The sequence below is a fragment of the Cynocephalus volans genome, chromosome 7 (genome assembly GCF_027409185.1).
Source record: "Cynocephalus volans isolate mCynVol1 chromosome 7, mCynVol1.pri, whole genome shotgun sequence".
Taxonomy (NCBI): domain Eukaryota; kingdom Metazoa; phylum Chordata; class Mammalia; order Dermoptera; family Cynocephalidae; genus Cynocephalus; species Cynocephalus volans.
In genome coordinates this window covers 68,828,115-68,854,847 of record NC_084466.1, presented here as the reverse complement: position 1 = coordinate 68,854,847, position 26,733 = coordinate 68,828,115, and the positions used below count along the sequence as shown (strand labels likewise).

The following is a 26,733-nucleotide window of genomic DNA, read 5'->3' as shown; positions in this document are numbered from 1 at the left end:
AAGAATTCGATTTATTTTAGCAGTTGATCTTTTTCTGTAGGATCTTTAAGAAAAGAAACAAATTTCTGTATCATAACTAGCCTCTCTTACTAGCTTGTTGAGCAAACTGAAATGCAATGTCAAAATTAAAAAAGAACTTTATGGATAAAGAATGGTTTTTTGACAGTCATGAGAAGGTTTTACTAATCTCTGTGACTTCATTACTCTTCAGTATGGTGTTGGAACATTATAAACAAATGTCGATAAAATGAGCGGAGGTTCACTATGAAACCCCTTATCAGTTAAGATATAGTGAATGTGTCTGTGTTAAGTCTAGGTCTCTTGACATGGTGTGAAAAATGGGACCAATTGGTGTGGATGAGTCTGATTAGATGGTCTGGGTCATTACAGTATCTTGAAACTGCAATAGAAAGGTTTCATTTACATTGATTTTCTCCATCAGACTACAGGAGTGGTCTAATAATTGACATTTGTATGTTTGCATAGCCATAAGCCAAGACCCATGGCCTGTCATGCCTCAGCATCAATATCTCCTGAATTTTATCTCTGGTAAAAGTTGACTTTTCAAATGACCAATGTGTGATAAAAATGGGAATTTGGGAGTCATCTGTGGGTTTGTGTTTTTTCTCTTGCTTGTTCTTGAATTACAGATCCCCATTTGCTTACTTTTGTTAAGTAGCTATTGAAATATTATGCAACTAATGAAATCAGCCTAGAAGAAGTCAAGCACAAAGGGATTCTTCTGGCCTTTTTTTCCTCCCCCGAAGTGTTGGCAGCTGTTTAGTGTCATTGAGGGTCATACAACCTGTTTTCCCAAAATTTGTTCTCAAGATCATCCACAAGTGCTATCTGTAAAAAGGGCTCCATGATTAATTTAATGCGGGAGATGCAGGTTAAACAGTTTTGCACTGTTTTGTCTTTTAGTAGAGGACTTCTCAAACCTGCTAATGTTTGTAGTGAATTTCTACAGGAGGATTACATACCTATCATTTAACCATGGAACCATTCACACCATCCCCTGTCCCCACGTTTGCTGAATTGGCATTCTGGGGAGTATACTTTGGGGAACTGTAGCCCACTGTAAACTCATTTACTCCTACATTACATTCAATATCCAAAGCAAAAGGGTAAGATTCTTCCTACTTTTCCTCCTGGCACACTCTCCATTCTTCTTCTATAACATCTTCTACAGGTATTTACCTTCCTTTTTAGACTGTTAGCTCTTAAAAGGCAGGAACGATATCATATTCATTCAAAATTTTTCTTTGCCCAACTTGCATAATAGTGCTTGGTACATGTATGTGTTTAGTAAATATTGGATGAATTAATAATGGACACTCCTCACACTGTCCATTTGTTTCTTTTGCCCATAGAAGAAGCTGCCTTAATGTTCTTTAACTTGATTTCACTTGTAAGGAAATGTTGATTGGTGTCTGTAGAACCATAAGGAGACAGCGTAGAATGGGTTTTTGGCAAGGCTTAGCCAAATGATTGTTTCAGTGCCTCCTTCCCCTTTGTTAGTGTAGATCATTATTCTTTGTGTGTAGTTGGTCATACTCTCAAAAGGCATAAGAGTCTTCATAACTTGACATTGTGTAAACACAAGATTTGCAAAATGTAAATTGATGTCCCTATATTTATTATACTCAGCTTCTCATAAAGCAGGATAAACATATCATTTGCTGTTTCTTTTGTCTTTCCAGTTATCACTTACTATTGGCAAAGTTAGTGGCTTTTAAAAAGTTATTGCCAGAACTTGCTTCTTTCCCATCTTCTTGTCACTTAGTTGCTAAAAGATGGAGGGTGTGTGTGTGTGTGTGTGCGTGTGTGTATGTGTGTGTCACATAGCACCCAACCCAGGACCTAGAGAGAAAGTACTCAGAATCTGAGATGGCCTTTGAAACTAGGCTGTGGTTAGTTGCTTTCTCCATTCCTCTCCCCTAGCTCACTCCTCACCCCTTTATTGCAGCTCTGACTAGACATCTGGTGTGGCATAAGTTAACTATGTACTCAACCAAACAACTCTGGGTGGTTTGCTCATTTGGTCATAGTAACAGCATTTACTTCTTACTGAGCAAAGATTGAAAGCAAAGAACATGATAGTTTCTTCAGAGTTTCAAGTTTGTGCGCCAGGATATTTCTTGGATTTGGGGGCATGGGTCTGTCTCACAGCCTGCTGACCCTAAAGGAAGTGAGATTGTTCAAGGAGAGTATCTTCAGCTGGTATCTTTATTGCGAGTGAAATTAAAATTACTCTTAAAAGCTTTGTAACACCTAGTGTCCAGTATATCTGGGGGGAAAAATTTTTACCCTGGTGTCAATTGGGCCTTGAAATGATAATTGAGGGAGTTCTTGTGATGTCAAGATGGAAGAGAAAAGTGACTTTTAAGTGGGGAAGGAAAACTTCAGTGAAATGATTCTGGGCTTTGGAACCAAAAGGAAAAATGTTGGGTTGGGTTGGGTTGTTGGGCTTCCATCAATAGCACAAAACTGCTTGGTAACCCCTTGTTAGTTGGAGGAAGGGAGGCCAGCATTTTTTGATCATTTAACTTTCTGGAAAGCACTCCGCTGATGTTGTGCTATACGAGTATGTTAAATCATTTCATTTCTACAATTAAGATGAGGTGAGTGGTGGCTACTCCCATTTTGGTAATGAGGAAAAGATTTCTTGGAGAGATTCAGTGGCCCTATCTCTAGAATATATAGTCAAAAGCCCACTTGGGCTCAGAAGTGATTAGTCTCTTGATTATATTTAAAGAAGGGCATTGAAAAGCAATACTTTAGTTGGCAACCTTTTTCTATAGAGGGCCAGGGCCAGATATTAAATATTTTAGCCATTGCAGGCTGAACATTGTCCCAACTACTCAACCTTGCTGGTGTAGCAGGGAAGCGGCCATAGATGATTTGTAAACTAATGGGAGTGGCTATGTTTCAGTAAAACTATAGAAACAGGTGGTGGGCCATCATTTGTTGACCCCTGCTTTAGAGGAACAAAATTTCATGGGAGAAGATTATAAGGCTGGTGTGTTTTGTTAGTAGGAAACATGAATGCAAGTTTCAAGTTTCATGAATGGTAACTGCTTGATAATTATTAAATAAGCCAGATCCAGGAGCCTATATTTCTGCTAATTTGAACAAATATAAGTAGACTTGAATTGCATCAGAATAAAAGAGGTTAGGTGTCCAAAAAAAGGTAGTTTTTAAACTAGGTTGCTTATCAGATCTTGTCAGAGGAGCTTATGGACCTTAAAATCTTTACTGATAGGAAAATTGCATGATGTGGGTTAAAATTAGTACTGTTTGAAGACACAGGATGGATGGCATTTTAGGATGTACTTCTAGGACATAAACGGAGAGAGATTTAGGAGTTAAGAAGGAACAATCAGTAAGTCATAGTGATTTATTCGATATAGTGGTGTGGAAGAAAAGGTCGAGAATGGCCCCCAAGTTTTGAACTAGAATGATCAAAAGAAGAATAGAATCACCGTCAACAGCAGGGGTGTCATGGCTGAACTCTGGAGTTGCAAGAAGACACTGTGATCGGGATTTTGCACGTTACTAAAGATAGAATGTGCTTACGTTCTTCATCCTGCACTCTTTCCTTTTCCTCTGATCTTTTCACTACAATATTCCTCCTTTCCTTGCGGTGTCAGATTATGCCTGTGTCACTAGGGAAAATTTCTCATTGAGCCATTCAACCAGGTCAACAGTATTTATTGAGTATCCAACTGTATGCCAACCACTGTGAGAGGCAGTGTTCCCAAACTTGACTATTGCTTTGCTTATCTCTAAATGTTTAGGCAATGAGTACAGAGCTGGTAGATTTTAAACAACTCTGCAATAGTTCCTCCTGTGTTTGATTTGATAAGTATCTCATGCCAGTCAATCTGTCTGGTCACATCTAAAGCCCAAGCCAAGACTTCTCTTGTGGATCAAACTCATTTTTTTTCTTTGATTGCTTAAGAAGGAAGATTCTGAGCAAAGCTTTAGAAAACTTCTCTGCATTATGACATTATAACACTCAAAATAGTGATTTTCAAGCTTATCAGGTAAGGCCAATGAAAATACCAGCTACAGTGTCATTTTCACACAGATAATTTACTATCCAGAGTAGAAAAAACCCTGAGCCTTTGAGTTGGTAATAGTTTAGCCAATGGTCTCCTGAGAGGATTCTGGAACATAGGTTCTGGCATTCCACTCCTTTTTAATATTTGATGTAAGTTCCCTATCAGATCACAGGCAAACAGAGGTCCTATTGAATGGTAGTAACATGTTAAATATGGATGCTGGAAGGAGAAAATTTTAATGCAAGGTTACAAGAGCATGGGTAATTAGAAGAAAGATAATTGGATAGAGAGGGAAAGTTTCAAGCCCAGCCCATTAGGAGAAGACAGAGAGGATACAGAAAGAGGGGAGGGAGAGGAAGTAGAAACAGAGGGTGGCCGGGGTGCTGGAGGGCAAGAATGAAGACTCCTGGTGTTTGCACCAGTGTCTCTGGAACACTACTAGTCACCCAGGAGTAGTGTAGTGAGTTCGCTGCGTCTCATGGCCATTGACCTCTCTATGAGGGTGGTCTTTGAAAATTATGCTTAAAGGTCACAAGACACATCCCTTGCCTGCAAAGTCTAACCCCAATTTGCCTGTTATCAGAAGCAGCACATTCTTATGTAAAGCAAAGTAATTTCTTTATTCTTTTATATAATATTGACTCTGGCTGTTTACCACCGAAGTTTCTGTGGAAACAGACCCCCCTCAATCAAAGTATAATAAAACTGCCCCCCACACATGCCGAAAAGTTTGGAAGAACTGTTGTTACCTGAAATTCCTTTCAAGTTAGCTTTGAGTGGATCAAAAAGATCGGTGACTCCCCAAGAATTTAAAATGCTTTTTAAGTTGAATTGGTTTTGGATCCTAAATCTGAAAAACAAAAACAAACCGTCAACTTCCATTTAAAATTCTCACTCTACATGCTTTCATAAACACCACATGAAGTTCAAAGTCCATAACTTGGAAGTTAGGGTTCGCCAGACTCATTTCCAGCTTTACCTTCTATTATTACTTCCCAGAAACCCTGCCCACTGAGTAGTCTGACCACCTGCTTTTTCCCACCTCTGCATCTTTGCTCACACTGCTTATTGCTGTCTCCCCCATTTCCCTTGATTGTCATTTAGTGATTATCCATTCCTCAGTTGTTACCCTCTCCTCTTCCCTCCAGCTGGGCTGTGACCTTTGGATCTTAAAGACCCACTAACACTTTGTTCTACTCTTATGATGTATAGAACATTCTGCTTCCTATTGCCATTATTTATCATATTGAAAAATGCCTGCGAGGAGAGGCTATCCTAGTTCATTTTTATTTCTTAATAATAAATAATATTTAATGAGTGCTTACATTGTGGTAGGCATTGTGATAAGCGATTTATGTGGATTATCTCATTTCATCTCATTTCATGTAACTATGTAATTGTTATCTTCCTTTTACAGGTGGGAAAATTGAGGCTTAAAGAGTTTAAGAACCTTGCCCATGGTGGACCTCAATTCAAATCAAGGCTGTGTGACTGCAGAGCCCAGCTCTGATCTTCTGCACTTTGCTACCTCCCAACTCATGTGGCATCTCACACAGTAGGTGAAGAAAAGAAGTTGCTGACTAATTGACAATAGTCTCATTTAATATGTTGATATTGGATAAGACCTATTTTCCTGTTTGCCATGTGTGATGTGTGTCTTTGAGGCACAGCAGGGAAGGAATGCCACTTAAAGCCTTGGTTTTCCTTGTAAGCCCTTGTGAGCAGGCAGTATCAGCACACCAACTTTGTAGTATTTCCCCAAGGGCAAGGCATTTAAAAATTTACTGTTGAAGGATCCTTTAAAAGGGCAGCTGATATTATTTTTCTCTGAAAATAAAAAAGTTTGAAATGGAATTAAGATGGTCTTTTTCTATAAACCATGCAGAACTTGCAGGAGACTGAAAATCCTGAACAAGATGATTTAATATCAAAGGTCTTCATTGCTATACAAGACAAGGTGACCAACATTTTAAACAAAAGTATCAGACTTTCTCATCAAAGTGTATTTTGGATCTTCAGAATAGTTTCCAAAAAAGGTGTATGCGTTCTCCAAATATGTTAACATTTCTCAAAAAATTTTTGACTATCTCTTCGATAATTTGAAGTACTGAAAACACATTCTTTTTGGAAACTCTAAATGCTGAAGCACAGTTATTAAGAGTATGAACTTGGGAACCCAGGGCCTGCATTTGAATCCTGGCTCAACCTCTTACTAGCTGAGGAACTAGTTACTTTGCCACTGAGGCAATTTACTTTACCACTCTGCCTCGGTGTTCTCATTTGTGAAATGAGCATAATAGTGGTGCTTGTTCATAGGGTGTGAAGAGTAAAGGAAATGACCCTTGTAAAGTGCACAGAACAGGGCCCTGCACAGCCCATGCACTAATGGTTACTATTACAGTTTTATTGTTGCTTCTTAAAGATATTGAGAAAGAGTTAAGGGCCATTTGAAACCAAGTATGGTGATTATATCATTTTTACTAAACTAAAAACAGCAGCAAAAGTGAGGTATGACAATAAAAGATTAGAGTGATTTTCTTGTATGGTTATGAAGGCAGATCCAGAAGAAATGCTATAAAAATAGCATGAGTAAAAAACAAAAACAAAAACAAACCCTTTACCAGAACCAGACAAGGATATCACAAAAAAAGAAAAGCACAGACCAATATTAGATGCAAAATCCTCAACAAAATGCTAGCAAATTGAATCCAGCAAATATGTCTCATGACCAAGTGAAATTTATCCCAGGAATGCAAGGTGGTTCAACATATGAAAACCAATTAATATAATGTGCCATATTAATAGACAAAGGCCACACGATCATCTCAATAGATGCAAGAAAAGCATTTGACAAAATTCAACACCCTATCATGATTAAAAACAAACAAACATCAAACACTCATCAAACCTGGGATAGAAGGTAACTTCCTCAATTTGATAAAAGGCATCTACAAAAAACCCATAACTAACAACATACTTAATGTTGAAAGACTGGAAGCTCTCCCCCTAAGATCAGGAACGAGACAAGGATATCCACTCTGACCACTTCTATTTCACACTTCACTGGAGGGTGGGCAGGATGATTACATAAGAAAAAGAAATAGAAGACATCCAGATTAGAAAGGAAGAAGTAAATCTATTTCTATTCACAGATGACCAAATGACTTAGTCTTATATATAGAAAATCCTAAAGAATTCACAAATAACCTATTACAGCTAATATTTGAGTTCCTCAAAGTGGCAGGATACAAGATTAAGATACAAAAATCAGTTGTGACTTTATACACTTGCAATGAAAGATCTGAAAATGAAATTGAGAAAACAATTTCATTTACAGTAGCATCAAAGAATAAAATACTTAGAAGTAAATTTAACAAAAGAAGTGCAAGACTTGTACACCAAAAGTACAAAATATTGTTGAAAGAAACAAATACAGACCTAAATGAAAGGTGAGACATCCCAAGTTCATGGCTTGAAACACTTTATATTGCTAGGAAGCAATACTCCCCAAGTTGATCTACAGATTCAACACAATCTTTATCTAAATCCCACCTGGATGGGAAATGGATAAGCAGAAATGGATAAGCTGATCTTAAAATTCTTATGGAAATTCAAGGGGCCCAGCATAGCTGAACAATCTTGAAAAAAAAGAACTGAGTTGAAGGACTCACATTTCCTGATTTCCAAACTTACTACACAGCTACAGTAACCAAGACTGTGTGGTACTGCTACAAGTATAGAGATTTATGCCTATAGCATATAATTGAAAGTCCAGGAATAAACTCATACATTTATGTGCAATTGATTTTGACAAGGATGCCAGAAAATTCCATGGGGGAGAGAACAGTCTTTATAACAAATGGTGCTGGGACAGATAAATTTCCACATGCAAAAGAATTAAGTTGGGCCTCTACCTCATACCATACAGGATAATTAATCAAAATGGACCAAAGACCTAAATATAAGAGTGAAACCTATAAAATTATTAGAAAAAAATAGATGTAAATCTTTGTGACCTTGGTTAGGCAATAATTTCTTGGATATGACAGTGAAAGCATAAGAAACAAAAGAAAAAATAGATTAATCAAACTACATAAAAATTAACAACTTTTGTGCTTCAAAGGACACCATCAAGAAAGCGAAAAGAACCCAGGGTCCTGAGGTATGGAGCTGGGGACCAGACCCTCCTCCCACAAAGAGGCACATTGCCAGTGCCATGGGGCCCACCCGGGGTCCTGAGGCATAGAGCCAGAGATCAGACCCCCTCCCACAACCAGGCACACCACCAATTCCATGGGGCCCACCCAGGGTCCTGAAGTATGGAGCCGGAAGCCACCAGCAACTAGGTAAGGAGCATACCAAAAGCATCACTCCATGTGCGTGGCCCACCACAGCCACCACAATAACCATGGCTGCCACAAAAGCAGTTAGATGCCACAACCACTGTGTAGATGGTTTGCCAGTCACTGGAGTGCATTGACACAAGCAGAGTCACCAGCAGAGACCAAAGAAAAGAAGAGGGTGTCTCTCTCCACAAAGCCCATTCCAGAGAGACAGAAGCAGCTTCTGCTCTATGATAATATTGGGGGACCTGAACATACCTCTCAACATTGGACAGATCATCTAGGTGACAAATCAACAGAGTAACCATTACTCTTTCAGAAGGAGAGAAAAAATCTAGGGTTATCAGATGTGGGATGGGGGAGGGAGAAGGGGATGGGGAGAGATTGGACAAGGGGCATAAAGAATAAATACAATTTGTAATAATATATATGCAAGTAATATTGAGTTGATCAACATATGTCAACATTGAAACCCCAAAATATGTATAATCAATTATGATTCAATAAAAATTTAAAAATTTAAAAAAGTATTGCATCAATGTTAAATTTTCTGAAATATCAGTAACTGTACAGTGGTGTGTTACCTAAACACCACTAAGAATCTAAACAGTGGATAAACTCAGGTATTAAGGCATAAAGGGGCATTATATACAACCTGCTCTCAAATGGCTCTGAAAAAAAAACGTGTGTGTTGTGATTTGAATGTCCCCCAAGCTCACGTTGGAACATAACCTCCAATATGGTGGTGGAAGGTGGGGCATTCAGATCACCAGAACTGTGCCATCACGAATGGGTTAATCGATTCACGCAGCAATGGGTTGATGGTTTTATGGGGGTTTTTGGGTGTGGTTCTGATTGCTTTATAAGGACAACAAGTGAGAAAGTTAGCTTTCTTGCTCATGCCATTCTTGCCATGATTGCCTTCATCGCCATGGGACTCTAGAGAGTCACCACCAAAAAGGCCCTCACCAGCTGTGTTCCTGGGACTGTGGACTTCCCACCCTCTAAAACTGTAAGAAATAAATTTCATTTTTTAAAAAATTACCCAGTTTCAAGTGTTCAGTTATATGCAACAGAAAACAGACTCATACAGTGTGTGTAGAAAGAGAGGATATAAAAACAAATGAGGCAAAATGTTTAAAATTAGTGATCTGCAAGTTAAAAATTATTTCAATGTAAAAATGTTAAATACCATACAGAGATCAACTGTCCAAGAACCTACACGCTATTAAGAATCTAAACAATGGATATATTCTAAAATAATAAAGTTTGGTGATCATCCAGACGTAAGAGCTGAAAGAGAAAGGAAGGAGCCACAGCCAGACCAGGCAGACAACTGGACAGATTCTGATTATGCTTCCTCTCCTTGGTTTCCTGCAGATGCCACCGCTACAAAGTAATCCTAGGGGGGATTCTTGCTACACTCCATCAGTGGATCAACAAGAATTTCCTAGCTAATAAAAATGGCTTTTATTACTGATGGTATTTTTTCCACTCATTTTCAAGGCATGAAGTCCCTTGGTGTCAATTTGTATTTTGAGTTCAAGAAATAACATGTATTTGTTGTGTTTTAAAGTTTTCACTAACATTTAATTTTATTCATTGTAATGTAAGCGAAATTTTTGATCTACCCAAATGACAAAAATACTTAGTATATTTTGCATCTGATTTGAAATATATTTTTTATATTAAATAAAAGGTTTTCTAGGGCTAGCCAGTTAGCTCAGTTGGTTAGGGCATGGTGTTGATAACACCAGGGTACATGGTTCAATCCCTGTACCAGGCAGCTGCCAAAAAAATAAAAGGTTTGTAAAATACACCTTTTAAACTTACCATACGTTACACTCTACATAGGGCTGAATGAAGATCCTTAGAGGTTCTTAATACTAGGAAGACTGTGATTTTTCCCTCTCCCCACAGTATCTAAAACTGTATAAAATGTATAATTTTAAATTTTTAAGATGAATTAAACTTACGTATATATCAAGAAAAAAAAAAAAGAAAGTGAAAGGACAACCCACAGAATGGCAGAAAATATTTACAAATCATATATCTGATAAGGGACTAGTATCCGGAATAAAGAACTATCACAACTCAACAATAAAAAGACAATCAATTTAAAAATAGACAAAGGATCTGAATAGATATTTCTCAAAAAAGATGTATAAATGACCAACAACCACATGAAAAGTTCCATCCATCATTAGTCACTAGGGAAATGCAAATGAAAGTCACTATGAGATGCCACTTCACACTGATGAAGATGGTTGTAATCAAAAAGATGGGCTGTAGCAAGTGTTGATGAGGATGGGGAGAAATTGAAACCCAGATACATTGATGGTGGGAAGGTAAAATGGTGCAGTCACTTGGAGAACAGACTGGCAGTTCCTCAAAATGTAGAGTTACCACATGATCCAGTAGTTCTATTCCTAGATAATTAAAAATACATACCCACACAAAAATGTGTTCATGAATGTTTGTGGTAGCCAAAAAGAGGAAATGAACCAAAAAGTGTCTTGGCATCTAAATATCTATAAATTAATGAACAACTAAACCAAATGTAGTATCTCCAAACAATGGAATATTATTCAGCCATAAAAAGTAATGAAGTACTGCTTCATGCTACAAGGATGAACCTTGAAAACATTATGCTAAGTGAAAGAAGCCAGAACAAAAGGCCACATATTTTGTGATTTCATTTATGTGAAGTATGCAGAATAGGCAAATCCATAGAGAGAGAAAGTAGATTAGTGACTGCCAGGGGCTGGAGGAGGGGAAATAGGGAAGGACTGCTAATGGTATGGGGTTTCTTTTTCTGGTAATGAAAATGTTCTAGACTTAGACAGTAGCAATGCTTGCACAGCTTTATGAATATACTGAAAACCTCTGAATTGTGATATGTAAATTATATCTCAATTAAAAAAAAAAAAGAAATCACCCTTAGAAAAGCATAAACCACACTTGCAGGAAGGGCAAAACTCATTTGGAATATATGAGAGATGACGGATTTTAAAAAGACGTGTATCATGTGCAACCTCAGATAAAAAAGCTCATGCTCAGCTTTCTACTATGTTGACCTAATAACCAAGTTTTTAATTCTTTAAATACATTTTTGACATTATTAGTCTTTTTTGCGGGGCATTACATGATTACAAATATAAATGACAAACATTCATTCTCAGTTTTCTTGATAATTCTTTCAGTTTGCTAAACGTCCCTAATGAAAAGTAACAGTCCCTAAGCATTTTATTTCTTTGTAAATAAAGGTTACTTGGGAAGCCAGACATCATAATTCATCCAGAATTTACTAATGCACTGCTTGGTGACATTTAGCTGCCAAACATACCTTGTTATCGCACAATTTTTGTATTGCTACCCAGAATGTGTAAGTATTTTTCCTCTCATTAAATAAAAAATGCATACTGACCATAGAGCAGGTCACACTAAATGATGAATGAATGATTTGAGGAAACTAAAATTCTGGGGCAAATTCTTGCCCAAAAGCTGACTTTGTGTCTACCTTGGTCCAAAGTTTTTACCTAACTCTAGACCTAAAACAGTTTTGACTTCCTTTTCTGTTTATTCCCTAAAAGATTTAAAAGTAGCTTTTTTGTTTTTTTTTTTTTAGCTTGGTTAATTTTGCTTGTGAGATAGTCTCATCTTCCTAAAAACTTCTATCCTTCCTGGACAGCAAGCTTGATAGTCTTGGAGAGATTAAAAAAAAAAATGTATCCAGATGAGGTCAAGTATTAACTAACAGTTGTGCTACTGCGATCCCTGCCTTTCCCTTCTTCCCCCTGCCCTGCAGTGCTTTTCAGGGTCATTGCTTGAAGGTTTGAAATTTCTAAAGGCGGAATCAGGGCAATGGAGAGTTCTCAGTGGACCTGGGCATTTCCTTGGGGTCTCTTCCTTATATCAGCTGCTCCAGGACGAAGACAGCCATCTGTCTCCCAAATCCAAAAACATTGCAGTAAATTCCTGCACCAGCCTGCATTTTCTACTTTTGACATCGAAGGCTACTCTTCCTTCCTTCTCTGAACTTCTCTCAAATAGAGAGATCTGTTGAAATATGCAGTCTTCATGCTTTGATTTGGGGGTCCAAATATTTGGTTTTGAGAGATAGATTTTATTTTAGAGTTAAGTTCACCTTCTCCTCTGTGCTATGCCAGATCCCACTTTAGACCATGGCCTTTTATTCTGTGGGTCTCTTTTTGTATGTTTTTCTTTCAGTGCATAGGCTTATTTTTAACTCCTTGATGGAGTGCTGCCAAGGCCTTTTGCCTTTGGCCTGCTGAGACCCTGGCAGTGGAGGCAAGTGTGTAAGTGGGTAAGAGCACAAAGAATTCACGTGCAGAGATGAGCCCCTGGACAGCATTCCTTTCTTAGTGCTGGTCTACAAATTGATTATAAGTTACTCTGATTTCAAATGTACCAGAGAAGCTCATTTCTTAAAGAAGTCCTAAGAGGAATCCGTTTGTGAAATAATGAGTTTGGCTAATAGATTTTGCTTTAGAAAAGCAAAATCCAGAGCCATTGTTTAACTTTTGGAAATTTGTGTTTGTACCTATTGGGTTTTCTTAAAGGAGGGTTCACCTCTATTTAGAAAGAGAGAACTTCTGCACAGAGACTTAAAGTCTCAAATTTTTATGCCTTAATTTGGCTTCTGATTAGAATTATATCTGTATTTGCTCAATTATATAAGCCATCTTGTCTCTTTGGTTTTGAAAAAATGACAGTTGTATATTCTTATGATGTGATGAGATTTGGGGCACATTCCTACAAGGGAACCACACTTCTTCCTCCCCTGCCCTGAGAACTGGTTGTGGCATGAAGCCAGAGCTCCTGTCTGGCCCAGTGAAGGCAGAGTATCTGGTCTTGGGAAGACCCCAGGAAATTAGTTCATTTCCATTTGTGCCATGGGTTAGTCAGCAGTGCCTCGAAATGGACTCAAGCTCTAAATAATGTCTCCTTGGTCTAACCTCTAGGGGTACATTAGAGACATCAGCCCAGTGACTAAGGACAGACTCTAAAGTCAGACCACCTGGCTCCAAGTCCAGGCCCTGCCGACTGCCAACTACAAAGCACCCTGTAAGGGGAGCAGCTGCTTACCTGGGGAGAAACACATCCATCCTTGCTCTCCGCAGGCTGGTGGTCCAGAGGTGAATGATACTGGCTGTGAGGTGCAGCTCAATGTGGCTCAACGGGGTGTCTTTGTCACGAGGCAGCACCAGGAACAAACTTGCTGCACTTCCCAGGTAAGGCAGCTCCAGCACCCTCACCTGATGTCCTGCGGCATCCTGGAACTGGCCTGGGGGTTCAATAGATCAGAGGTTAGTTCTGTCCCAGGAGCCACGGGAAGCCAACAGTGCTAGACCCAAGGAGGAGGCTGGCTTACAGAACTGCAAATAATAAAACCTCAGGAAGCAGCTTGAGGCCAAAGACTGATGAGTGATATGGTCACCTTTTCTGATCCTAAGACCTAGCATCTCTAAGATACCCTCACAGGGCCCAATAGGAGGATCTGTAGTGGCTGGGCACGTGGGGATGATGGCCTATGGGAGAGCCTCACAGCCTGTCCTGAAAGGGCAGCCAATCCCATCCTGGCCTATGGTGGCCACATGGGATCCAAAGCCCTTTATGCCAGATCTTTCTATCTTTCAATAAAACCTCTATATCCAGATTTTGTATGAGATTTCCCAACTTTCAAAACACTACACGGGCCTAACAAAACATGAATCCAGGCTGGATTTGACCTGTGGACTGATCATTTGTCACTTGCCTGTCTCAAGATGGGCAGCTGGCAGCCTGTGGGCGATGGCAATGGATGGCCAAGGACAAGCCTAGCTTGTCAGGCACAGCATGACTTCAGAAGAGTGATGGGACAGGTGGTGGTGGTGACAGACACAGAGGGCCAGAGACAGGGAGAGTTGCTGGTAAAGGCACAGGCGGCAGGGCCCAGGGACAGGGAAAGGAGGACAAGTAATGTCAGCCATCCAGCTGGGCAGGGGAGACCCGGCAGTGTGTGGAAGCCCCAGCCCTGGAGGACGTCACCCAGCTCCCTCTCCTGGGAGGATGGAGAGACTGGGCCCTGGTGCAGGGAACACCAGAGCTGGCCAGCCACTAAGGCAGAAGCTCAGGCTCAGTGGGGAAAGACGTGGACAGAGTTCCTACTACTTATTTTACCTATTCAGTACATATTTATTCAGCATCCATGCACGGTGCACTGCAACACGGAGTCTGCCTGCCCTCACGTAGCCAACAGTTCCATTAACCTGGATGCTCGCGAAAACAACCATCAAATGGTAGGAATGAGAACCATAACAAATCATCGATGAGTATTTACTTACCCAGTAGACTTTCTTTGGTCTCATCTTTCTTGGCCTCAACGAATCATTATTGGTTGAATAAACAAATGAATATTTACCAAGAACTCACTATGTGCCCTGCAAGGAATCAAAGCAAGACTAGCAAGCTTTCTAAATGCCAAAGTCCCTAAAATGCTGATTGAAGTCTCATTGTCTTTTCCCTGAGTGAGAACATAATTAGCCCCGCAAGCTGTGGGGGCTGAGCCCTCAGGAGGGCTGAGAGGAGGCATGTGGGAGCAGGAGGGGGGCCTTCTTTCCTTGCGGTGCCAGGCCCCACTGGTGTCCACAGCACACACCAGTCTGCAGGCGTGGGGGCTGCCAGGAACTCCGTGGTACTGGGCACCTCTCACTCCACACCCCCATCCTGACGAGGATGACTGGCCATCAAGCAGGGTGGGCACACAGAATGATGGCATTTCAGGACCAGTGGGACTTTCAGGCTGGGGATGTTCTTGAAGAGCCTTTTCGGCTCAATCTTTGTCCTTGTGCAGCACCCAACAGTGAAGTGTGTTTTTATGGGGGTGCCTACTAGGGGAGGTGGTTTGGTTCACACATTTTTGGTTTCACATTAACTCTCTCATTTACTAAGTGCAGAGGAAAATGTCAAGCATGAAACTCAGTTTCTCTTCCTCTCTGTGTCCTCACTGTCCTATGGGAGCCGTTGTTCAAAGTCCCCTCTCTAAGTCTCCTGGCACCCTGGTCTTTCCTCCTGCCACATGTGCGGTCCAGCAGACGGAGTCATTTCAAAGCACATGCTGGTGCTTTAGGGCAGGGACCTGGCTCCTCTCTCCCGCCCCTGTGCCCTGTTCTTCCTCTCACTTTAGACAGCACAGTGGGAAGGGGCTCACCATGGTTGACCTCGGCTGTTTGGTACATCATGGGGACCTGGAAGACGAGGCCCTGGGCACCGGTGAAGGGCAGGAGCTGTGTGTCTGTGGAGGAGAATCTCTTCTGCCAAGTGCTTTGGAAGGACATGGCACTCACGAGAACGAGCTGAGGAAACGCTGCACCAACCTGCTCCCACAGTGAGCCACCTGGGCCCTCACCTGCAAGTGGGAGAGTAACAGGGGGTGGAGGGGGACATTAAATGTACAGTATTTTGGACTGAACACAATATGTGTGTGGACAAGGAGTACAGAGTTAAAATGCAAAAATTAAGATCTTTTTTGGTAGGTGGTTTTTCTCTCTTTTTCTTGAATGTTTCACAGTGTCTTCTCAATTGACTTAAACATGCTTAATTCTCTGTCTCAGCTTTTTGTGCTGCCAGCAGCCAATGGCCACAGTAGCTGCTCTCAGCTTCCTGCTCTTGGGGTGGGGGGAGGGGATGGAAAGTGAGAATCAGAAATCGGACTGGGTCCCTGCAACCTGCCACCTGCCACCTACACACCTGATCAGCGGGGTGGTGAGGCACCTCTGAACTTGCGTTTGTAGCCTATTGGTTAATATCTGTTCATTGCAGAATCCATACATGTTTATAACCAGCTGTTGCTGAAGATCATGCTTTTATTCTTTTCTGAACAAGTTGGGATGTTCCTCCTGGTTCTGTCTGGGGCCATTTCCCAGGCATCATTAAGCATTCCCTCCCCAGGCAAACCCCTGCAGGAACTGCATGCTGCACAGTGTCACCCCTGAGACTCCCCGTTACCCCTGCTGAGCCACATCTGTTGCTGAGCCTTTGCTTAGACATCATTGTTAAGGGCATAGTGTTTGGAGGGCCGTGGTTAAAATTTTATACATTACCAAAAAAAGAAGCAAAAGAACACCTCCAAAGGGACAGCTTTTGTCTCGGCCCTTTGTTTAATAAGCACATACTCTGCACTGGGCTCTGTTCTAACAGACTCCTTTCGGCAGTTCTATTGCTGTTCCCATCTCACAGTTGAAGGAACCAAGGCACAGAGAAGTTGGCCAAGGTCACATACTTGTGAGGCACGAAGTCACCATCCACCCAATTACCCAGGATAGAAGCCCTGGACTTGAGCCCAAGCAGCCTGGCCCCAGACTCTGTGCTCTGAAGGGCCACATCAACTGCCCCTTGTGCTTGGAGGACAGTCAGCCTAGGAGCTGAGAGCAGCTACAGTGCCTGGCAGTGTAGGAGCTGAGACAGGAAATTGCACTTTTTAAAAGTCAATTATAAAGTCATTGTGAAATGTGTGTATGTGCGTGTGTGGGGGGGAACACCTTATCAAAAATGATCTTAATTTTTGAATTTTAACTTGGCACTTACTGTCCACACACATACTGTTTTCAGTTCAACCATAGCATATATGTCACTTTCTATCCTGCTTTTCAAACAACATTGGATCTTAAACATTCTTCATATTTCAGTGTAAACTTTGCAGTTATCAAGGACCCTGGAGCCAGACCACCTGGGTTAGAATCGTGGCTTCCTGGGCCCCGGGCAGGAGGTGCAACCATCTGTGCCTCAGTTATTCCATTTGTAAAATGGGGACAGTATTAGCACCTACCTCCTAGGATTATTGTGATGGTAAACTGAGATAGTAAACTTAGAACAGTGCTAAATAAATGAACACTCAGTAAATGTTAATGATTTTCATCATTTACTAATAATTATAACTGCTTAATATGCAGGTGCCATACTTAGTTGAATCATTCCTAATTGCTGGATAGTTGTGTTGTTTGTATCTCTTTTTCTTTAGTAAATCTGGGATGACCATCTTATTGCATATAACTTATTCTTTTCTTAGATTATTTCCTTAACCTCAATTCCTAAGAAACCACTTTTTCGGATCCTGCTGCATTTTGTTATCACAGGGGGTTAAATGTAGATGACAGCTGAGCCCAGCAGGAACTCACCTGGGGGGACAGTTACATGGGACAAAGCCTGCAGGGTCTGCCCAGAGGTGGGAGGCTCTGAGCACCCTTCTGTGTGTTTGTGCACTTGTATGTTTGTGTGTGTATGTGTATATTTGTGTGAGAGAAGGCTAGGGTGGGACGAGGGGCAGAAGGGAGCCAAAGGTCAGCTTTAGTTGCTTCACAGAGCATGCCACTCAAGGGAAAGATCTCCCAGGAGGAGAAACTTCTGTGACAGTTGAGGACAGCCTGAGCGCCCGTCACCATGGCTTCTGACAGTGCTGGGTAATGCTCTGTCTTTGCAGCCTCTGACCTCAGGCTCGCCAAGGTAGATGGTTTTGTTTTACCTGCGGTCTGTCTGGGGACACCTTCGCTGGCCTGGTCGGTGGTGCCATTGGGCTCACCAAGCTCACTGAGGTTGGCGCTCATAGGGGCTGGCTCCAGGCTGCTGTTAGCCCACCAGGAGACCTGCTCCACAAAGCAGGGGGACAGCTGCGTTCCCTCTTGCACAAAAAGAGTGCAGGCCAGCTCCATCTCGGCACCTTGGCTGGAGGTCGGCAGTGTGGCGTAAACGGCGTGCAAGAAATCTCTCACTCTTTGGTCTGCGAAAAAGGAGTCGGGAGAAGTGGACAATGGTGAGCATGAGTGAGGAGCTGGAGCAACCTCCGTCTGCACATGACATTGTAATGGGGCCCAGTAACTCCACTGCAGTTTTGGAAGCTTCATCCACCGTACACATTCAGTTTGGAAAAGTCATTACTAACTGCAGGATTAAAAGCTGGGAAGAAACCATGCTAGTTCTGAAAGAAATCAGGCCGAGATCAAGTCAAAGAGAAAAACACTACCAACACCCTGCAGCTGCCTAGAGGCTATTCTTCCTTAACTTCTGATTCAGGAATGTTGATGAGGGCTAGAGTAGACACAAGGGGTGGTAAACGGCAGGTCTGGTGTGTGGTAGTGGGGTTTCAAATACTCACAAGTCAAGAAATTTATGTGTAACGTCACAAGCAACAATGACAGGCAATGGACAGGATATTGCGTTAACATATCTTGTAGGCGACTTAAATCCATTCCCACCATTGCATGTTACAAACCTGAGTGACATCTGGATACAGGCTTTTTTAGAACTATGCTTTCAATTTGCGAAATACAGAGGAAAGCTAAGAATTCCTCCCATCCCCCATCTTCCTAAGACCCAGCAGAGAGTTCACATTATTAATGTCAAAGAGAAGCTGCAAGAAGGTTGGGATAATAAGCATTTGAGAGAGTTGATAGCTTCCACCTTCTTGGACAGCAGCTGGACTTCTATTTATTTACTATTTACACAGGAGATTGCTTGCTTCTCTCCATAATCAATAATGGATTTCATTTTTGCACTATTATTCACAAGCTGCCACTTCTGTTCTTCCCCAGGCATTCCATAGCTGCAAGGCGGCCTCCTGTCCATCATCAAGTATGGACACTGTTGAGTACCCCAACCTTCCCAGTCCTGACACGTGCATGCTGGGCATTTCCAGAAGCAAAGCCTCCTTGCTGTGCAAGCAGCCTCTGGAACTCGGCCTTTCCCTTCTCTTGCACACCTCTCCTCCCCTCTTAGGCACAGCCCTGCAGCTATCCACAGACGCTCCGTACAAGGCACATGCTGGGTGCCTCTTCCTGCACCACCCTGCACCACCCTGCCCCGGTTGGCTCTCCCAGGATGTCCACTGGGATGAATCACTCACTTGGCTTAGGGCCTATCAATCTGACACCTTCATGCTGCAGAAACCAAGCCAGGAGGTAGCAGCAGACCCCCAAGGTGACTGGCTAACACCTGCTCGGGGGGGGCAAGGGCACCCAGAATGCACCTTCCCAGGGCCCCCAACCACCAGGCTGCAGACCACTGTAGCCGGCAGATGTCACTCATCCACAAAACACTACCAAATGTGCTTCTTATAATCCACAACTGTAAAAAACTGATTCAGAATATAGATTTCATGAATTACAGCTTAACTCAAGTGCTTGCGTTTTACTGTAGTGAGGACATAAATAAAAAACATACTTATAATAAGATTTTTCTCTATTGAGAAAGGTCTTATGTATTTCTAGGATCACATCCCTGTGGAATGTGGACTGTCGGCCCAGGAGAACTAAGACATTTCCCTGGTCCAGAGTGTAGTGTGACCTAAGGAATGGTCACAGAGCTCTCTCCTCTCCGTCCTCCCACCCTCTCTGGGTCAAGGGGCCAGCGTTCTTTTAGCCAGGAATGTTAAAATAGCAGAGCAAATTGGCTTAAAGTAAATTTTTGTGTGAAATCTTTTCTCCACTGGAGACTGGTTTATCTGTGTCCATTTGCACACAGGAAGAGCTTTTCTAGACCTGCCAAAATAGGCATTGTCAGAGTAAAAACTATTGAAAGCCAGCTATGTTCACAGACATTGTGCTAAACACTCCACATTCCTGATTATATTGAATCCTTTCGACAACCCTGTGAATTAAATGCTGTTATTATCCCCACTTAACAGATGAGGACGCTGAGGTTCGGACAAGTTCGTGAACTTGCTCAGTGCCACCCCGTTGTGGGTGGTGGTGCTTCTCTGTCCTGCTGCCCACAGGGTAAGGAATGGGTGGGCGGGGGGACTCTGCTCAGTGTAGCTGGGTTCTTTTCGGAATGAACGTGGGGCATCAGAGCTCCTAGCCTCCTATTTGGCTATGTTTGCTGTTTTCCTAGATCTTGTCTGTGATGGGGCAAGTGTGAATGATGTGAGCATGAGGACACACTTCTCTTGCATTAGCCCCTGGAAGAGAATCCTTCACTACTGCCTTCATCTCTCTCCTCCTCCCGCCTCTGAAATAGAAAGCGCCTTTCCTGCTGGGTCAGGTGCTCATACCCAGGTGGCTTATCAGAAAGACCAGCGTGGAGGGTACCTGCCTTTTAAATAAATCTGGTGAACTAAACTTCTTGAATATGACACTGAATCGGGCGAGTCTCGATTTCATAAGGTTAATGTACATAAAATTCTCAAACTACAAGGACCACCTTTTTGACGCTGACATTTTAATTGCCAGAGAATTAAAAGAGGGTTGCTTTAGAGTGACCTCCAAAGGGTTTGGTTGGGCTGAGAGGGTGATGAGGATGCCTCTGGTGAGAAATAAAGGCAAGATCCTTACATGTTTATGCAACTGCTCAATTGCTTAGAGCGGGGCTCAGGAACTGTGGGAAGGACACAGGACTCGGAGTTAGAAAATCTAGAAATTGAATCCTGGCTCTGCCACATACCTAGCGGGTGAGCTGAGTTTTGCCAAGTCATTAACCTTTTGTCTCATTCGTAAATGAAGATATTAATAGAGGTCTAGTGATTGTAGGTGATTTATATGAGGATCATATGACAGAATGACTGTAAGAATAAAGTTCATACACATCATCAAGCAGAATTCTTTCCCAGGGGCCAGGCTACCTTATCTCTGAGGCCTCTACTCCTTTCACCATTCTTGTGCCTAACAGAAGGCTGTGAAGTGCTCTTTATTAATTTACCTGGAAGAACAGTGAAACTCCCTAGAAATCGGAACATTGAGAAATGGTGTGTTTCATGGAGTGAAAACAAACGTACGCCTTGGGGATATCTCTGGTGTCTGTTCTGAATCTCACATTGTGCTTGTATGAACAGCAGGTCGGAGCCCTGGCAAAGCTCCTGGTTGTCACATATTGTCTGGATACACAGTGACAAGAAGACAGTGTGTGGAACTGTAAGCTCAGGTGGATCTTTCTGTTGATTAAACAGGAACAATGCCCCAAGACCCTGGGCATGCTTTGCTGCTGCTTTACACCTGTTTTATTGGTCTGCATTGACTTTTAAAAGAAGGACTGGGCTGGCAGGTGCCTAGTGGGTTGTTTTGAGCAGCACGCATGTGATTCTCTGGGCTATACTGGGGCAAACCAAAGTACAGGGATGTGCTATTAACCAGAATTCTGTAAACGGCACATTCCTGCGTATAATAATTAACCGTGGCTCCATAAGACCAGGAAGCAGTTTATGATTGAGATTATTGTTCCACAGTTTGACTATTAAGCATTCTTGACATTTGGTGATTCTCTGATGGGCTCTATGGAAAGTCAGATAATCATCATATTTGGTTAACCAGGTACCATGGCTGTAACTGACAGCTGAGAGCTGACTGTGGTCAGCTTCCTTTCCCGAAGGACAGTGACACTTTGCTCACATTTCCCTAATCCTGACTCCCATGGGACTCTGTTTTAAGGCTGCAATGACTGCCCGCTTTTAAAAAAATTTTCTGTTTATTCTTCATACCCAGCTCAGATGTCATGTCTCCTGGGGAGCCTTCTGATCCTCCAGTGGAATAAACCATTCCCTCCCCGTACTAACTTATTTCAAATAAGTGCACGTAGAACACCGCATTAGAGTGTGTTTCTAGGTGCATGGTTCCCATGGGGCTGACCTGCCTGCGTTCAGGGTTTTCCTTGCATACCTGGATGCTGAGTCCCAGATGCACAGCACCGGCAGCAGGATCCTGGTCTTCTATGAGTGGTATATAAAATATTGAGAATACCTATGCACATTAAATGTGCTCAGCAGGTGCTCAGTAGTACCTGGCAAATCGCATTGCACTGAGCCTCGTGTGGTTGAAGAATACCTCCATGGATATGTGCACTTAGGTAATATACTTGCTGAGAAAAATGAAGTCCAGTAAACTATCTTTGACCTCAGTTATCCCCAGAGAGAAAATACGTTTGTCTGTTGGCCAGCAGGGTCACAAGAATTGTTTGGCAGGGGTGTGGGTGGAGAGGGATGGGAGACTCAGCTGGTGCCCTGTGGCCTGACGTCGTGAGTGCTAATCTTTACTTGCCAACTCAAGATTCCACCTCAAAGGACGCTCTTGCCAGACTACGTTGGTATTAGTTCTTGTGTTTTCTGACAAATATTAATTTATGCAAGGATAACTCCCATCCTTTTTTTTTTTTTAATCAACATCTTATTCTGAGATAGAGAAGGAAAAATAACATGCATGTGTGGCTGTCTTAGCATGGAGTTGGTAGGCTGGTACTGAGGCCAGGCATTGAGCTGTGGCCCAGGGTGTAGGCCAGGCAAAGCTGCCCTTGCCTTCAGGAGACCCTCACCACTGCTGGCAGAGCCGATCTAAAATATGTAACCCACAGAACGGTGGCAGATCTGGCACTAGAAGTCACAGATTTATAAAAACAGGTTGGTCAAAAGCACAGGCCCTGTAGCCAGGCGGCCCGGGCTTGAGTCCCAGCTCTGGCTATGTGACCTTGAGTAAGTTGCTTCAACTCTCTGTATCTGCTTGTTCATCTCTAAAATAGGGATGATAATAAAATGACCAATCTCACCAGGGTTGTTGTGACAACTAGTTCATTTCATGTTTGTAAGGTGCTTTAAACACTGCCTGGCATCTACTAAGCACTATAAAATGGTGTGTGAAATGACACTGAAAAATTGCCATGGAACCTGAAGTTAGAAGGGAACCTTCAAAATGCAGGATAACCCCCACTGCAGTCTGAATGCCCTCTGTTACACTCCTGCCCAGTGGTCATCCTCTAACACCACTGGGAGCTCAGCTCCCCACCTCCTGAGGTAGCCTGAGCAGGGAAGGGAGTAGGGGTGGGCCCGGGAGAGACAGTGAGCCTGAGCGTGAGGGTGAGTGTGACAGTGACAGTGAGCAGGACAGCGAGCATGCATGGACAGGCCTCTTACCGTGGACGCTGTACCCCAGGGCATCTGTCAGCTGTCGCCTAGTGTTCCCTTGGGCTCCAAACTGCAGGATCTCTAGTGGGAGGGCCACACCGGCGGGAGAGATGACAAAGTTTGTCCTGTTTCCACCTGCTGCCACATTCTGGTAGAGGCGAAGTGCAAACTCTGTCTTCAGCAGCGTCAGGCCTTCGAGGATGTGGCCATCTCCTTGGGTGAAGCAGGAGTGAAGGAGGAAGAGGGTGGCCAGGACAGGTGGCATGGAGGCTGGTGGGCTCCTGCAATTCAGGGGGAGAGATGCAGGGGAGGCCAGATGCTGGAGACGAGAGAGGGTCACATTCCAGAGAAGTGGGACAGCAGCTCTGATTTCAGGGGCTGGGACTGGCAGTGGCTGCCTTGGCTACCCTCTCTGGTCTCACCTGCTCAGGGCAGCCTGCTGTGTCCACCTTAGAAATGCTCACTGGGTTCGAACTGTGGGTTGGAAGACCTGCCTTTGTCACTTACTATATGTGTGACCTTAGCAAGGCCCTGATCAGATGTTGGGACTAGAAATACAAACAGTACACCCTACCCATTTTTCTTGGTATTTTGCCAGCTTATGGCTGTGCTATGTCTATCACAAATAATAATAATATTATTAATAATAATCACTTACTATGACTTTGTACATTCTCAGTTATTTAAACGATGTTACTAGGTAGCTGTTGTTGGATTTCAACTATAGAGGTAATAGTTGAAGTTTAGAGATTTCATGACTTGTTTATGTTAGGAAAAAATCCGGGCTGTGACTGAAATCCTGGTCCTCTATGAGTGGCATATAAAATATTGAGAATACATATACACCTTAAAGTATTGATACATGAGCTAATCATTCTTAGAATATCAGAATTCTTGTGATGTGAATTATTCTCATGAAAAAGAACACTTTCACAGAGAGTAGAATTATACAAAGATAGCTCCTACCACAGAAGTGTACTCTTCCTAGACTGGCCATTATTAAAAAGACCAAAAGTAACAAATGCTGGCAAGGATGTGAGGAAAGGGGAACACTCTTACCCTGTAGGTGGGACTGTAAACTATCACAGCTATTATGGAAAACAGTATGGAGGTTTCTCAAACAACTACAGATAGAACTGCCATATGATCCAGCAATCCCACTGCTGGGTATATATCCAAAGGAATGGAAATCATCATGTTGAAGGGATATCTGTACTCCCACGTTCATTGCAGCTCTGTTTATAACAGCCAAGATATGGAACCAACCTAAGTGTCCATCGACAGATGACTGGATAAAGAAAATGTGGTATATATACACAATGGAATACTACTCAGCCATAAAAAAGAATGAAATTCTGCCATTTGCAGCAATATGGATGAGTCTGGAGAAAATTATAGGTGAAATAAGCCAGACAAAGAAACAGAAATACCACATGTTCTCACTTATAACTGGCTGCTAGGAAGGAAGGTAGGGGAGGTATGGAGGGGGGAGGTGTGGAGGGGGGGGAAGGATGGAAGAAGGAATGAATGAACGAAAGAAAGAAAGAAAAGACCAAAACAATATGCTGAACTTTCAGAAGGAGAGAACCTACCTAGGGATGCTAGAGAGGGAGGGGGTTTGGGAAGTGATAGGTCGGGCAAAGGGCATAAAGAAATATAACGATTTGTAAGAATGAATATGCTAATAATAAATACAAATTTAAAATAAAAAATAAAAGAAAAAAAGGAATGTACACTTCCAAGGAACAAAGAGCATTAGCTAGAAATTAATGTAAGAAGAGAAAGGCAAAATGGAAAGTGTTTCAATGACTGTGACACACATACAGCCAGCAGCAATTTTTGCTAAGTTGTCTAACTCTGGTATCAGACCAGATAGATGTTCAAGAGGCCCAATTTAAAGTTGCTTCCCAAAGAAGTTTGCAAACAAGGCCCCTGGACTTAATGGGGCTTATTTTAGATAAAAGCCCAAGATAGAAAAGCATCCTTTTTTTCCCCCAGCCCTTCTTCCCCACAGCCTAGCACAAATTCAGTGAGTGCTTGGATGACCTTGGTACATAGGGGTGTGTGTATGCGTGTGTGTGTGTGTGTGTGTGTGTGTGTGTGAGAGAGAGAGAGAGATAGAGAGAGAGAGAGAGAGTTTGGAGATAGTGGGTCCCAGCCCAGGGTCATTTGTGAAAGCTTCAAGGCCCAGTGCTCTTGCATCTCCTATAATCTCCCACAAAAACGTTCTCAGCAATCAGACCTTGATGTCCCAGGCTCCTCATGACCAAATCCCTGCCATGGTTCACCTTGAATGAGCTACTTACTCACAGACTCTTGTATCAGACTGTTGGGTTTTCTTGCTCAGTTCTGGTCTTGTGGGTCTCCAGCATTCATGTGCTCCCCTTTTAAAAGAGTGGAGCAGAATCTGCTTTGAATCACAAGACAGCACAGGGAGGAAGCTGGCGATTGCCGTCTCTGCCGGCGATGTCTCTACCACTCGGTCCAAATTCCTGGAGCCTGGAGATCCTGCAGGGAGCCAGGAGAGGCAGCCCAGCCCCAGGCAGCAAAGCCCAGATCGAGAACAGAGCAGGGCCCTGGGGAGGGAGCCAGCCACACCCGTCAAGGCTTCTTAGGCTTGTGACCTGGTTGTACCAGCAAGGGACCCTTCATGAAGCCCTTTGTCACTTTGAGGAATTCCACTGATAACTCTGCGTTTGGACTTTTGCTGGGTACCAGGTACCTAATGCTTCCCCCCCTCCTCCTGTGAGTAAAACAATAAATCAGTCATTGAGCATGACCTGAAACTTCTAGCAAATGGAATTCTGCAAAAGGGAAAGAAAACAGTGCAAGATACGGCACAACCAGTTTGGAGCAGGGTGACTTGCAGTATTTATTGCTAATAAAATTGAATGTCCTCATTTTTGTATATGTAGTATAAGCACTATTTCTTGTTCTTAGATATAACAGTTAATAAGTCCAATGACTTAATTTGAGAAAGAGACCATGTTGTCAATGAGTAAATGCATATTTTTGGAAAGTATGAGTAGTTTCTGTCAAAAGTCAGTCCTTGTGACCAATTCAGAATTACATACATTTCTTTTAAGGTCTTAAGCATTGTATTAAGTTCAAAATAGATGATAGATTATATGTTGTTAAAGATTAAAGAAAAGAAGGAGACACTTGGAAATAAATGCAATTCTTAGTAATTATCTCTTAGGCACCTGTTAGTGTTAATATTTAAAAATTAATGGACTGTTTTTTACCTGACAACTACCCCCAAACCTATAATCAGTAGGTAATTCACTTCAAAGCAGACTTTTGTTTTTTTTCTTTCCTGACACCCAAGCCTGGGATAGTTTATAGGTCTTAGGATAGTTATAGTTCCATAATTGTTTTACATGAAATCTCCCCAAATCTTTAATTTGGATGTAAGTTTATTATTGCATGCCTTGGACTCTAAGCC

General features: G+C 42.4%; 1 protein-coding gene across 1 annotated transcript in view; it reads right to left on the bottom strand.

The window, feature by feature from the left end:
• SERPINE3 (serpin family E member 3) overlaps positions 1 to 23,553 on the bottom strand; it is a 28,196-nt gene extending 4,643 nt beyond the window's left edge. The window contains exons 1-6 of the mRNA XM_063103102.1: positions 23,298 to 23,553; positions 17,934 to 18,188; positions 16,127 to 16,147; positions 15,624 to 15,821; positions 13,520 to 13,718; positions 4,817 to 4,917 (exon numbers count right to left, since the gene is read on the bottom strand). Of these exons, the coding sequence (XP_062959172.1) occupies positions 4,817 to 4,917; positions 13,520 to 13,718; positions 15,624 to 15,821; positions 16,127 to 16,147; positions 17,934 to 18,188; positions 23,298 to 23,553 (1,030 nt within the window). The remainder of the gene's footprint in view (positions 1 to 4,816; positions 4,918 to 13,519; positions 13,719 to 15,623; positions 15,822 to 16,126; positions 16,148 to 17,933; positions 18,189 to 23,297) is intronic.
• Positions 23,554 to 26,733: the final 3,180 nt, after the last annotated feature.